The 13,482-nt window shown below is 44.6% G+C and overlaps 1 protein-coding gene across 1 annotated transcript in view; it reads left to right on the plus strand.

Moving 5' to 3' along the window:
- The window catches only part of Fyn (FYN proto-oncogene, Src family tyrosine kinase), a gene marked incomplete in the record, with an annotated part of 221,391 nt that extends 208,896 nt beyond the window's left edge, over window positions 1–12,495 (plus strand). Inside the window, 2 exon segments of the mRNA XM_029555724.1 lie at window positions 1,467–1,598; window positions 11,927–12,495. Of these exon segments, the coding sequence (XP_029411584.1) occupies window positions 1,467–1,598; window positions 11,927–12,135 (341 nt within the window).
- Between the last annotated feature and the right edge of the window lie 987 nt (window positions 12,496–13,482).

Genomic DNA, 13,482 nt, shown 5'->3' on the forward strand with positions numbered 1-13,482 from the left:
AATGTATTTAAGTAAGTTCCTGCGTTTGTCAAAGAACTGTTAGGTTATCTAGTCTTTGTTCTTTTTGTGAAAATTTACATATTATTATCTTTATTGTAGTTTATGAACTGAGAAGACAGTAAAGTAGGCTATTATAACTGGTTGGTATATGTACTTTTTAAAAATCTGAAATCATTAAAAAAAGAATTTTCTCTCAGGAAAATCCAAAGTAAAAGCCACGTGTGGTAGTGCAGGCCTGTAATCCCAGCACTTTGGGAGCTGGAGGCAGGAAGTTCAGGAGTTCTAGGTCATCCCCAACAACTAGGGAAGGAGGGAGGGAGGGAGGGAGGGAGGGAAGAAGGAGGGAAAGGAGGGAGGAAGGAGAGAGAAAGGGAGAAAGAAGACCAAGATTGCTTTACTCGAGCTTCGCATAGTTTACTTTTTCAGGCCCCCGGTACACTGTCAACGATGTTGCATGTGTCCAAGAAGGACAGGAAGGCTCTTTTCCTGTCACTTAACTTTCAGGATTTTTCTGCATAACAGAGAAAAAATGGTTCTGTGTATATTAGAGATGGTCAGAGATTTCCAAGCCATTTGGCTTTGGAGGTGGTTTAAATAAGGATGAATTTAATATAGTTTTAATTCCTTGAAATAAGAGAACTCCAGAGGAGGTTTGATCCAGGGGAGTCTGGTTTTGACACTGAGGAAAATCTGTGATGTTAATCCCAGTGGCTCAGAGTCTAAAGCTACCTGGACAGATGCCCAAGGACAGGAGGTATATGAAGAATATTTTGAAAGAAACTTACAACAAAATGAGTGCTGAGAGGATCCTAGATCTTATGGGCAATCATTAGCACTTAAGGCAAGATACAAATAAATACGCTTGAGAAAGCTAATTAAAATAGTGTAATGCGTAAAAGCAGAAGAAGACGATAGAATAACTTTCCTGCTCTGGTGTTAATGTAATGCTACACAGTGAAATAGTAGGATTTTTAAAATCTGATCTCACACTGGTATAGAAGAGATGGAGGAGAAAATTATATTGCTGGAAAATGCCAGGGCAGGTTTGCCAAAGTTATTGTCATGCACTGTATTTAAGACAAAAATGTAATTGCTGTAATTTATTAATATGTCTGGGTATTAAAACCTTGCTAATTTCAAGATTTGAATCATTTGCTACTTTTGCACATAGGGACTTTTCATAGAATATACTATGAAAAATTCTGATTTTTGTCAGCCTTTATATGCTTTTTAGGAGTTCCTAAGCTAGGGGAATTTGAAATATAACCTTTTGAAGGGAAAATTAATATTAAATTGATTTCCTTAAAGTCACAGAGCCAGACCCAAGCCAGACATCATCTCAGCCCCAGGCTGTTCCTGTCTCACCTCCAACCTGCTCCCCTATAGATGGCTTTGAGTACTTTCCCTTCCCTTCTGGCCCAGCACAGCCTTTCCACCTCGTGAATAACCAGGCCTTCATTCTGCAGGTGCAAAGTTCCCCATTAAGTGGACAGCCCCAGAAGCAGCCCTGTATGGAAGGTTCACAATCAAGTCTGATGTGTGGTCTTTTGGAATCTTACTCACAGAGCTGGTCACCAAAGGAAGAGTGCCATACCCAGGTAAGAGCAGGACCCTGGCAAATGGGCCTCTGTGGGAGTCTCTTCTGACCTTTTACCAAAATTTCACTCAGTTGGCTTTCTAAGCCCTGGGCTCAGCCTTCTGCTGAGCAGAAGTTTGAAGAATGTGAACAGGTATTTTAGACAGAGGAATGCAGATCCAGGGTCACCATGACCTGTGTGCTGAGGTTAATGTACTGTGAGTACCTGTGTAAATGCTGCGGTCCCCCAGTCTATGGACTCTCTCCAGTCTCAGGAGCATGTTGTGGCTCCCAGAGCAGAAATGTCACTGGCAGAGCCTGTGCCCAAATGGAATTGCAGACATGTCTGAGAAAGAGAAAGAGAAAAGCCCCCACTGCTTTTTGATCACAGTATAGCACTGACCCACAGAGCAAACCTGGCAGGAAGATGCCGGGACCTGCACACTCTGCAGGCCCTAGATCCAGATGGCCACAGCAGAGGCACATGAAAGGCAATTTAGATGCCTCTCTCTATCTTGCTGAACAGCCAAAATACGCTACACAAAATCGAGTGTAATGTAAAGGAACTGGAGACTCTATAGCCTACAGTTGCTTTGGATTATCAGATGCATGCTCTCCAAAGAAACCACGGGTTGAGGTTATCCATGCTTAGATTCATTAATTTAGACAGACGGAGGCATAAAGGACACTGGTGCCATTTCACCTCCACGCTTTACTGGTTATAGTGCAGGGAAGATCTGCTGTTTGAAATGTTAAGGACATATTTTTTAGTTACTGCTGAGCAAAGAAAGAGCACAGCGCGCTCTCTCTCTCTCCCTCCCTCCCTCCCTCCCTCCCTCCTTCTCTCCCTCCCTCCCTCTCTCCCTCCCTCCCTCTCTCTCCCCTGTCTCTCTCCCTCCCTAAAAAGAGAGCTGAAAAAAAGCCTACAGTGATAGAAACGATAGTGGAGATTAATGAGGGCTGTAGGTCTCTTGCAAATCCTGGGCTTGTAATCATATCTTTGCAGTCAGAGGCGCCACGAGAGCCGATTAATTTGTAATCCCTTTGTTCATTTTGTCTGATTGTTTCTGGTCACCGTCAGAGAAAAGAGAAGTGCTCATAAAGAAGATCTCTTTCTCTTTCTGGGATGGTACAGCCTTGAGACCTCTAGAAAAGTGAGATTGGCATTGAGGCAAAATTAACAAAATCCCAGTCTCCAAAATGCGGGCACGGCGTTTTGGAGCTGTGGGTGTAGCGTAAGTCAGTTTTATTGATGCTGTGGTGGCTGTTGCTTCAGGCATGCACAAGTGAGCAGACACTCTGGGAACAGCCAACCAGCAGGGAAGAAAGGGCCGCCTGGGAGGGGACGGGGAAGTGGGGTGGGGGCAGCATGGGCGCTTCAGAATTGCTTCTCAAGTGTCCAGATTTTAAAGATGAGATGGCACTTCTCCTTTTATTATTATTGTTGTCTGCATTCTGAGCTAATTTCTTCCTGATCCCCCCAGGTTTATAGTCACCTGGTGTGTTAAATGCAATCAGGAGAAAAGGTTAATGTTTTGCATGTCTGTGAAGCCTTTCCCTCAGTAATACAAAGCTGCTTTTTATTTCTCAGGTCACACACAGAAGCCAAGACAAAGAGGTGGAGGTGGGAGCCTCAGAGGGGGAAGGCAGGTGTGTTTCGAAGACAGGGTCTTTTGTCAGGTTGGATTTTAGCACAAAGAAAATAGCCTAGGTTTGTAACAGACTGCATCCATCCACTCAGCATCATTCAGTGTGACCTGTGCTACCATTTGGCCCCTTGGGAAGTAGTACAAGTAAGCCATTCATGCTCCCAAGTGATGCTGATGAGTACCCACTGCAGAGCAAGTCCTAGGTGCTGGAGGGAGAAGAGTGAGCAAATAAATAAATAAATGGAGCCCCTGCACTCATGGACCTTGCATTCAGAACACATTTGGAACATGGGTCAGGTTCAGAAACTGATCAGCTTTATTTGTGCCATATTTATTGTGGGTAGATTAGTTGATGTAAGCACCTGCTTTAGGTCCCTACGTGCACCAGGTTCAGGGCCAGCCTTCACTGAAAGTGCCATGAGCAGGGCAAGGGAGTTTGCAGTAGGAACTGAGTCCAGCATATTGTACATACTTATGTCTTTAAGCAAATGCCGATATGCCATGTACTTCTATGACTGCACCTGTTCTGTAGGCGCTGTAGGGAAAGATGACTTTGTGGTGAAGGCAAGTAAACCCAGATCTTGAAAAGCAAGTGGGGTTTCCTCATGTTGAGGAAGCTGGAAGACCCTGGCACACAGAAAACCGAAAGAGCCTGACCTGACACTGACAGAGCCAGTTTAAGGAGCTGCAGGAGCAGTCTCAGGAGAGTGTGTAAGGTGAAGTGCCTAGGGATGCTCCTGGAAAAGGGGCATAGTCAGTGCTGAGGGACTTGTGTGCTACACTGGGAAGACATTGGAACCTGATTGGTTGCATTGATAGCCTAGGCAGCTGTGTCAGGGGAGAGTGTGATGTGAACTGCTTACACCACAGACAGCCACAGAAAGTTGTTCCCAGGCCTGTTCTCCTAGCCATCGGCACTTCTTGGTTTTATTTTTTAACTCAGCTATAATCATATTTAATTGGACTTCTGAATGTGACAGAAAACTCTTCTTGAGGGAGAAGCTTCTACAGAGGGATTGCAATTATAGGATTATTATCTTAATGAAGGATAACAGTTCCAAGGCACAGACAGTTTCATTAAGCTTTATCCAGATGTCCCCATGGTTATTGATGTAGCCAAATCAGTCACTGCATACTGAGGGGTTGCCTGTCTTCAACTCTCCTGCTTTGTATTTTGGCCCCTTTTAGTGCCACTCCAGCACAGGTTCCTAGTCTCTGTCTGTCAGAGACTTCCATTCTGCACTTTGACCCAGTAATTTCTCAATTGGTTAGAATGTATTTTCAGGTCATTCCTTTCTCAAGAATGGTAGGTGATGGTAAACTTTTCTGAGTTTTTCATACGTGAGAATGGTCCTTTGTCACCGTGTCATATAGGACAGTCAGTCCATAAGTGAAAATCGGAGAAGGAACTAAGAACAGAACGTGTGGCGTATGAGCAAATGAAGGGCAAACTATTAGCAGCAGGTCAAATGCTGCCTGGGCTGGTAAGTTAGCACAGACTGTTAAAGGATTGGATAAAAAGGAAGGAAAGAATACCTTAAAACTGAACAAGAACCTGGAAACCAAAGAAGGAACATTGAAATGTTGTGCCGAGATCAGCAGGGAGGTCACGAGGTGAGGGGAGGGCTGCTTCCAAGATGTATAGCAAAGACAAATGCCGAAGAATAACTCCATCTCATCCCGTCACTGCTGAACCTGACCAGGATATTCTCAGTGTTGCAGTCCAGCCTGCTCTCTGTAGAGCAGGACTTTAAGCCACTCTTCACATTAAGATTAGAACTGATTTTATACTGATGGATTGTTATATATGAGATGTAGTAACACTTAAGTAAAAGCTGTTTCCTGAGGGCAATGCATAAAATCAGATCTATGCATTTTAACCTGTCATTTCACCTCCAGAACCATTCTCAAATCCTTTTCCTCTCTGCCTTTACTACCAGTACACATATCAAGCTGTCACCACTGGGTAGTGACCTCATAATGGACCTTCCTGCCTCCAGTCTACCCCTGCCTCCCTCTTCCACCACCATTCTATCATTGTCACCAACAGAAATGTTAGTCTGGAAAACAGAGTCAAGTTATCGCTCTCCGGTCCTAGTTAAGATGCCTAGGGCTTCCCTTTGCCCTCCAGATAACTTCTGAAGGCTGTGTCTTATATAGTGCTACATCAGCCTTTGCCTTCATTCATTCTACAAGTATTTATTGAACAGCTATTATACATTCAAATATATAATATAGAAATACAGCAGTAAAGCTGTGTGAATTAATAAGACAAACAAGAAAAAAAGTCATAGGTTCTTGAAACAAAATATTTTAAATTTGGCTCGAAGCCTGCAAAGCCCTATTCAGTTTTCTTCATACATGGCCAGTATGACATATGTTTCTAAGCCACAAGGTAGCATCAGTCCCCAAAGTTGTCCTGGGAAGTTAACCCTGTGTTCAAACACCATGTTCCAATACCCTGATGGCCAGAATGTCCTGGCCATACTGTGCCATGCCCTTAACGGAACACCTGCTCAGTGCGTTGGCACGATTTGGCATAGCAGGAATGCGCTCTTAGCAAATCCATTCATTCATGCTTTTGAAGCCCCTTCACATCTTTCAGCAAGTGACAGCAGCTTGACTTTCTTGAATATATCTAGTCACTTGATAATGACTTGAAACAGTAAGGGGAGCTAGTGAAACCTGTGCCTTCCTTAAAGAGCAGAGATCCCACCCTGGTCCTCCCTCTGCCTTAGAGCCCTCAACCACACACAGAGATTCCAGGATTCAAGCTGCTGATAGGATCAGACTGCAGATGGGAGCATTCTCCCATGCATACGAAAGTTTGGGCTTTCCAGGCAGAAGGATAATGGGAAGCAGGCTGAAAACTTTAAGCTTAGCAGAAAGTGCAAGGTCCTCTGTCCTCCCTGCCTGTCCCAGTCTTCAGGGCTTTGCCTTCAGCACTATTTACTTCAGAGATGGAATCCTGTCTAGATGGCTGTCATCTCTCCTACAAGGTTTCTCTTGGCCAATGTAGCTGGTTAGAGGAGAAGAAAGGACAGCAGAATGTGTATGAAGCCAGAGGGCAGCTGGGGAGGGACTTCCTGCTTCCAGCCCCGCATTCCAAGCCCAGCATGTTGCTGTCCATTCTCAGCTGTGCGGTTCCCGCCTTCCAGGTGGGCACCGTCTCCCTCTTTTTTTCACTTCTCTTTTCCTAGGACAAAGGATTTCTTTGTTATCAAAATACTACATTATCAAAAGTCAGGCATGGTGATGGCTCAGACCTGTAATTCCAGCACTTTGGAGACTGAGGCAGGAAGACTGCTATGTAGCCTAGGCTAAAGACCCTGCCTCAAAAAAATTATACATATAAATATATATATGCATATGCATATATACATATATATATAATACTGCTTAATCAACTTTTAAATAACCTTTGTGTGTTATAGTACCTGCAGCCATCATTTCTGAGTTTATCAAAACAGTGGGCTTAATAAAAACAACTGCCCCAGGGTGACTGGTAAGATAGGGTACAAGAAACAAAACTAGTAATTATTGTTCTTCTCAAGATTTATTTTCATCTATACTCTCTGATTGGCATCCCTCTGCCCCCAATTTTTATTCAGATCCTATACCAGAGCCTAACTCAAAGCCCCCCGGTTGTTGCCCTAAGATAAGGAGAACATATCTGATAACACAAGTGCGTGTGATGGTGCGGTGCAGACTGGTGCTGAGCAAGCACCATTAACTCAGCCATCCTTCCTCTCGGCACCCATGCGGCAGTTCTCAACAACAAGTAAACAGATGGGGTTGTAGAAGGCTTATGCGGAGCAGCAAGGGATCTCAGACGGAGGCCACATTCGTATACAACATGATATTTCCATTGAAGGAAAAGCACAGTTTGCAAAAGAAATTTGATGTCAGATAACCTGAGTATCATTCCCATTGTTATAACATTTAGTTACATGGCACAAAACCCCAGATTCCCAGGGCCATGGTAAAGTCCATATGCAAACATGAATAAAAAACAGTTAAGCTCCTGACTGCACAGATATGGCCCCTCCGAAGGCCACACTGTGAAGCTGCACAAATGGAAAGCTGTAAAATATAAACTCTCTACTTCTATAGAATTTTTTTTCTCTCATCAACTGATAGCACAGTGAAGGTTGAGGTATTTTCTTGACAAATGGAGACATTGAGGCTGGGGGAAATCAGGTCTGTGCCAAGAGACGCAAAGGCTGCAGTCAAGAAGTGACACCGAGTTCAGTGCTCTGCCAATGAAAGCAATTTGTATTCCTTCCCTCAAGAGCCAAAAAGAAAAGGGGACAGTCTACCGAGTTCACGTACAGCTCAGCTCAGTAAAGAGGAATAAGGATATTTACAAGAAAAGGGGAGGAAAGTACCAAAAGGAGATAGGGGAAAGGAAAACATGTACGTACGAGAGCCCATGTTGGCAGCTGCGCAGTCAGGATTTAAAAGTGAGAGTTAGAAACTTGACCCGTTATAGTTGAGGAGGAAGCCAGCAAAATGGTTCCAAAAGAAATAATACGGTCATAATAGCAGGAAGTTAATGTGGTCTCCTTGGCTGGAGAATCTGCTCTGGCTTCTCTGGATGGAAGGGCTAGAAATGCTGTAGCCATGACCATGTTTGAATGCCTAAAAGAAGGGTTTGAAGGATTGAGACATCTGAACAGTAGGCTGTGGACTGAGGGCTGCCTTGCTGGGTCCTGTGAGAGTGACCATCCAAAATGACCCCTCTCCAGAGAGAGAGCAAGACCAGGCTGTTCTCTCGGGCTGTAGAGACAGAGAAGAGGGTCAGGACCAAGCTGAGTAGTGGGCTCTGTGGTTTGCTGGCTGCCCAGCTCTGAGCTGCTTCTGCCAGGAGGCTGGAAACAGGAATGGTGCCCAAGCACTTTGTGACCAGCACTTCCCCATAGACAGACACCTTGAGTGGCTGGGCCTGTGCCTCCTGTTGAAAACGGGTCTCCACTGAGCTCCCAGTGGGAAACCTGGAGGCCCAAACTATGGTGTCCGCGTCCCTAAAATTAACCCAGATGCCAGGTTTCAAGGTCTTTGTTTCTTGTGTTTCTTCAGTGGCCTTCTCCTCACTAAAAATGGAAAAAGAAAAGGGTTTTTAAGAGAAAAACATTCCCAGGCACACTCTTCCCTTCCTCTCCACTTCCTTGCAAGAAGTATGATAAAAAACGTTTCTGTACTCTGGTGTCCTCACGGTCCCTCAAGGCTTCTCCTCCTGGCCAACCCGTAATCCTTCACACTCACTGCCCCTCACCTCCCAGGCAGTAGGGAAAGCCAGTGTCTTAGGAAAAGAAGCAAAGAGGAGGAAATGGTTTTCTTCTTAATAAAAATAGGAAACTGTCTTTTTACAGATTAAGTAGGTCCATCCTAATATGCACAGGAAAACCCATTTTTCTGGAATTTTTGAAATAAATATGGTTTTCAAGTTCTTGTAGCAGAGAATACAATTTTTTGTAAATGTTATCATGATTCATTTAATTGAGCTACTGTTTATAAAATAAAAATTGGGCAGATCCTTGCTGACTGGGAGCGTCTTGAGTGTTGCAGAGGTTTGTTGCGGAGGTGTCAGGTGTGGGAAAGCACATGTGCGTTCTTGCCTCTGCTGGTTGGACAAGTGCTAGTCCCAATCCACTTGTCACTGTCAGCCCAGCGCAGCATTCAGTATCCCATATTTTCTGGCGATGCTGTCAGCTGGTGTTTTTCTGTTTAGCCCAGCACATAGAATTGTTCATACACTCCCCAGACTTTGAGAGGTCTGGAGAGAAGGCACGACAAGAGCAAGATGAGGAGGAGTGGGCAAAAGGGAAGGTTTGCAGGCAGGAAAGGAGGTAAGGAACGAGGGGCATGCACCGGAGCCGGCAGTGTGGTCCTGCCAGTCTGGCCCAGCCAGCACATGGACTGAGGTACAGCTCTGTTCCCCCCGCTAAAGCTGCCCAGGAAGGAGTCCACCTCAGCAGATGTGACACGCTGCTTCAAGTCATCACATCTGCTGTGTCCACATCTTGGGAGGAACGCTGGAAAAACAGGCCTGACCCAAGTGGCCAATTAAACTTTCTATTGGCAGAGGTTGAATTAAGAGTTTAAAGAAGGGAAATATTTCCATTTGAGGAGTTTGTTTTCTAATGAAATAAAAGATTTACTGACACAAGCACCACAGAACCATGGGAGAGTAATTAATTGGATTCTGTGGTGCTATTGCAGGCATTCAGTGCTAGATTAAAACCTTAGGAGGTATTTGGGGATTTGTAGCCTCTTCCACAGGCACTTGTCACAGCTCTGAGCTTCAGACCTCTGCCTATCTTTCCTCTGGTTCCTGGGGCTCCTGGCAGGAGCTGGGACAAGGGGGAATTCCTGCACACTCAAGGTCTGTAGGTTTAGAAACACTGTGGGACTCGAGCTCTGCTAAATTCTCTACAGCAAAGCGGTCACCTCAGAGGATGCCTGTCCGAGTATGTGCCTGTGCTCTCTTCCTGACCTTGTGGGGTACCTGGGATGCAGGTGACTGTCAGCTGTACCGGGCCAGAGCTTCCCAGCCAAACCCCTGGGAGTAGATGTACATTTGAATTAGACATTATTTTTCAAGTCAGTGCAACTCAGACATGCATTCTGTGATACCAGCGGAGAGTCTCAGGAAACAGTATACATGAGGGAGTGAAAGTGGTCACTGACCTCACATCAGGGCAGGGTTTGTAGCCAGTTCAAATCTGTTTTGCTACTGAGTGAATTGCAAAACCTTTGTGATTTTCTAACCTTCCTAGAGTTTGAAATGGTGACTGAGGAAATGCTAGCCTTTGTCCCTAACCCTGTCTGTCTGGAGCACCTCAAGAAAAGGCTGCCTTTTACAAACCCCAGCAGCCCCATAAGAAACCATCCTACAAGGGTTTGAACAAACAGGTAACTGAAACAGCTGTCAGTCAGGAGGACCCAGGATATGCCCAGCTTCAAAAGTAACAGTACAACAAAGAGAATTACCTACCAACCCAAAGTCTGAGTATTCCCCACCAAAGGGAACAGCATGTTCTCTGAATCCACAACTTCTGTCCAAGCCAGCAGGGTTCTGGCTAGCTTCTTCTGTCCCAGAATTAAAGGCCACTGTGTGAATATGTGTGTTCTACTGTTGGTGACAGCCCTGAGACACAAGAGGAGATCTAATGCTTGAAATCAGAGTCTTGCTGCTGTAAACTAACTGGATCAGAAGTTAGGGAAGATTACAGATGATAAGGGGAGAGGAGGGAGGGAGAGGGAGGGAGGGAGGGAGACAGGGAGGGAGACAGGGAGGGAGAGAGACAGAGAGACTGACTTGAGGGAGGTTGGGAAAGGGGGAAGGGGTCAGGGCATTTGCCTCACACTAAGTGAGGTATTTCCGGTGCTATCAGGAAGACCAGCACATGGCAGGCTGCAATCACTCTCCTGTGGTATCTTCTGTTAGTGCTACACAGCCTGATGCTTCAACATTAGGCAGCTCCTGCAGAGGGGCAGAAAGGTCTCAAATGATAGATGGCCTGACTGAGGTCATCCATAAACAAGAGGCCCCAGAGACACTCTGTCTCCCCTGTCAAAGTTTCTAAACCTCAAGGGGTCACCAGGCCAGATGGTGCCCAGCCCTGCTGACATGGTGGCAGATCTCAGACAGTGAGGCACCCACAGTTTGCCCAAGCATGAGGAAAACTATACAGTTCACAAGTGGAGCTTACAGATGCTGTAAATAGGGGACCATTTGCTTTCATTCCATGGGATATTTGTGCGTGCGTGTGTGTGTGTGTGTGTGTGTGTGTGTATGTGTGTGTGTGTGCTTTTTCATCTATATCTTTTAAGCTTTATTTTATTTTTAATTATATGTATGTTTGTGTGGGGTTATATGCATGTGAGGGAAGGTCCCCGAAAAGACCAGAGATGTCAGATCTCCTAGAGCTGGAGTTATAGGTGACTGTGACATGCCTGATATGGGTGCTGAACTAGGTCCTCTGCAAGAGCAGCATACACTCTTAACCACTGACCCATCTCTCCAGCCCCTATTCATATATTTTTACCTAGTCAAATGAGATATAATTTGCATACAATAAATTTTAATTTTGAGAATACACTTCATTGAGTTCTGACAAATCCGTGCATACATGCTGTAGAGCTGGGGTCACAGACTACAGCTAAAGAGCCAAACATGGCTTCCAACCTGGTTTTGTTTTAAACCTTTTTCAGGGGCTATAAAGAAGAGTGAGATCGCATGTAGCCCACACAGACAAAATTTTGCTGTTGGCCCTTCACAGTAAAAGTGTGGGCCTTAGACACGCCATCTCTCACCTCCCACAGCTCCCTCTGACCTTTCACCAGCATCTTTCCCTCCATAGAAACCGCTGATCTGCTTTCTATCATGCAGCCGTTTGCCTTTCTAGAATTTTATATAAGTGAAATTATACGGTATGTTGCCTTTTGTGTCTGGGTTCTTTCAGTTACATTGCTTCTAAGATTCACTGTCTGGGTTTTTTGCATCTATGAGCTCTGCATTCCATTGTTACATTACTTCTGCACAGTATGCTACCGAGTTAAAGGCACAGTTCCACTCCCAGGAGGGTGGAGGCCCACCTTATGTTTTAACCATGTGTTGCATAGTGGGTCAGGACCTGGAGCCCAGAAGGCACCCAGAGCCCAGGAGTGCACACACTCACTACCCCTTTCTTTGCAGGCATGAACAACCGAGAGGTGCTGGAGCAGGTGGAGCGTGGTTACAGGATGCCCTGCCCACAGGACTGCCCCATCTCCCTGCACGAGCTCATGATCCACTGCTGGAAAAAGGACCCGGAAGAACGCCCTACTTTTGAGTACTTGCAGGGCTTCCTGGAGGACTACTTTACAGCCACAGAGCCCCAGTATCAGCCTGGTGAAAACCTGTGAGAGCCGGCTCTGCTGAAGCCTCTTCTCAAAGGCCTCCTTATCCCTCCCCATTAGCTTCCAATTCTGTAGCCAGCTGCCCCCAGCAGCGAGAACCGTCCAGGATCAGATTGCATGTGACTCTGAAGCTGACGAACTTCCATGGCCCTCATTAATGATACTTGTCCCCCAATCCAAACCTCCTCTGTGAAGCATACAAGACAGAACCGTGTTAATTCTCAGACTTTGGAAATGCATTGTATCGATGTTATGTAAAAGGCCAAACCTCTGTTCAGTGTAAATACTTACTCCCGTGCCAATGATCCTAGTGCTTTCCTTTTTTTAAAAAAAAAAAAAAAAAAAAAGCAAATCCTATGTGATTTTAACTGTCTTCACCTGATTCAACTAAAAAAAAAGTATTATTTTCCAAAAGTGGCCTCTTTGTCTAAAACAATAAAATTTTTTTTCATGTTTTAACAAAAAATGATCAGGACAGGTGTTTGGGTTTTTTTTTCTTTTTTATACACATGAATATATATACATATATATGTGTGTGTGTGTGTGTGTGTGTCCCTGTACATATATCATGTGGGTGCTATCATGGAGACTGGCCAGCCTAGGCCACATTAACTACAGGACCCAGAGTGAGGGGCTTACCGCAAAAACCTGCATCAAAGCACTGGTGTTGTCCTGAACTAATAACCTTTTTTTTTTTTTTTTTTTTTCGGCTTCTACAAGGCATGATTTTTTTCTTCATTTGGATTACACTTTGGGTTCCTAACTACGCCTATAGATGGTTGTTGCCTTGACTCTTTTCAGGACCCCTAAGCTGAATTCACAAATTTTATTGCCAGTATTTGCTCCAATTTACTGCAATTTGCTCTTAAAACTTAAAAGTGAGCACATTTAAGCAAGCCAGTCCTACCAAGAGAACTGGAAGATGGTACCACACAAACTTCTTGTAGAAACATGTGAATGCTGAAATTTTCAAATGGTTTTTTCTTTTATTTAATAAATCTTGTAACCACATTTAAATGGTCTAAAACCCATAGCATTGTGGTCATGACAACCTAAACTGTCTCATGTAACTAAAAATTATGGGGAAGGCAAGGGTCGGGGGGTTGTACATGTCCCATCATAAAATAAGTGTTCTTAAATGTCCTTTACTACTAATGAATGACACTCCGTGTCAAGAGTACTCCAGCGAATAACTATGCACTACTTTACATTTCATGGGGTTGCACAAAAAAGTATTACATTTTTAGTTTGGTTGCTGTTTGTACCAACCTTGAATTACATATGTTTAACAACAACAAATCAAAACTCCTATTTCTGTTGAGTTTTTAATACTGAATAGCAACTCTGAAGTCT

The sequence above is a fragment of the Nannospalax galili genome, unplaced genomic scaffold, assembly GCF_000622305.1.
Source record: "Nannospalax galili isolate Female #2095 unplaced genomic scaffold, S.galili_v1.0 scaffold646, whole genome shotgun sequence".
NCBI lineage: Eukaryota > Metazoa > Chordata > Mammalia > Rodentia > Spalacidae > Nannospalax > Nannospalax galili.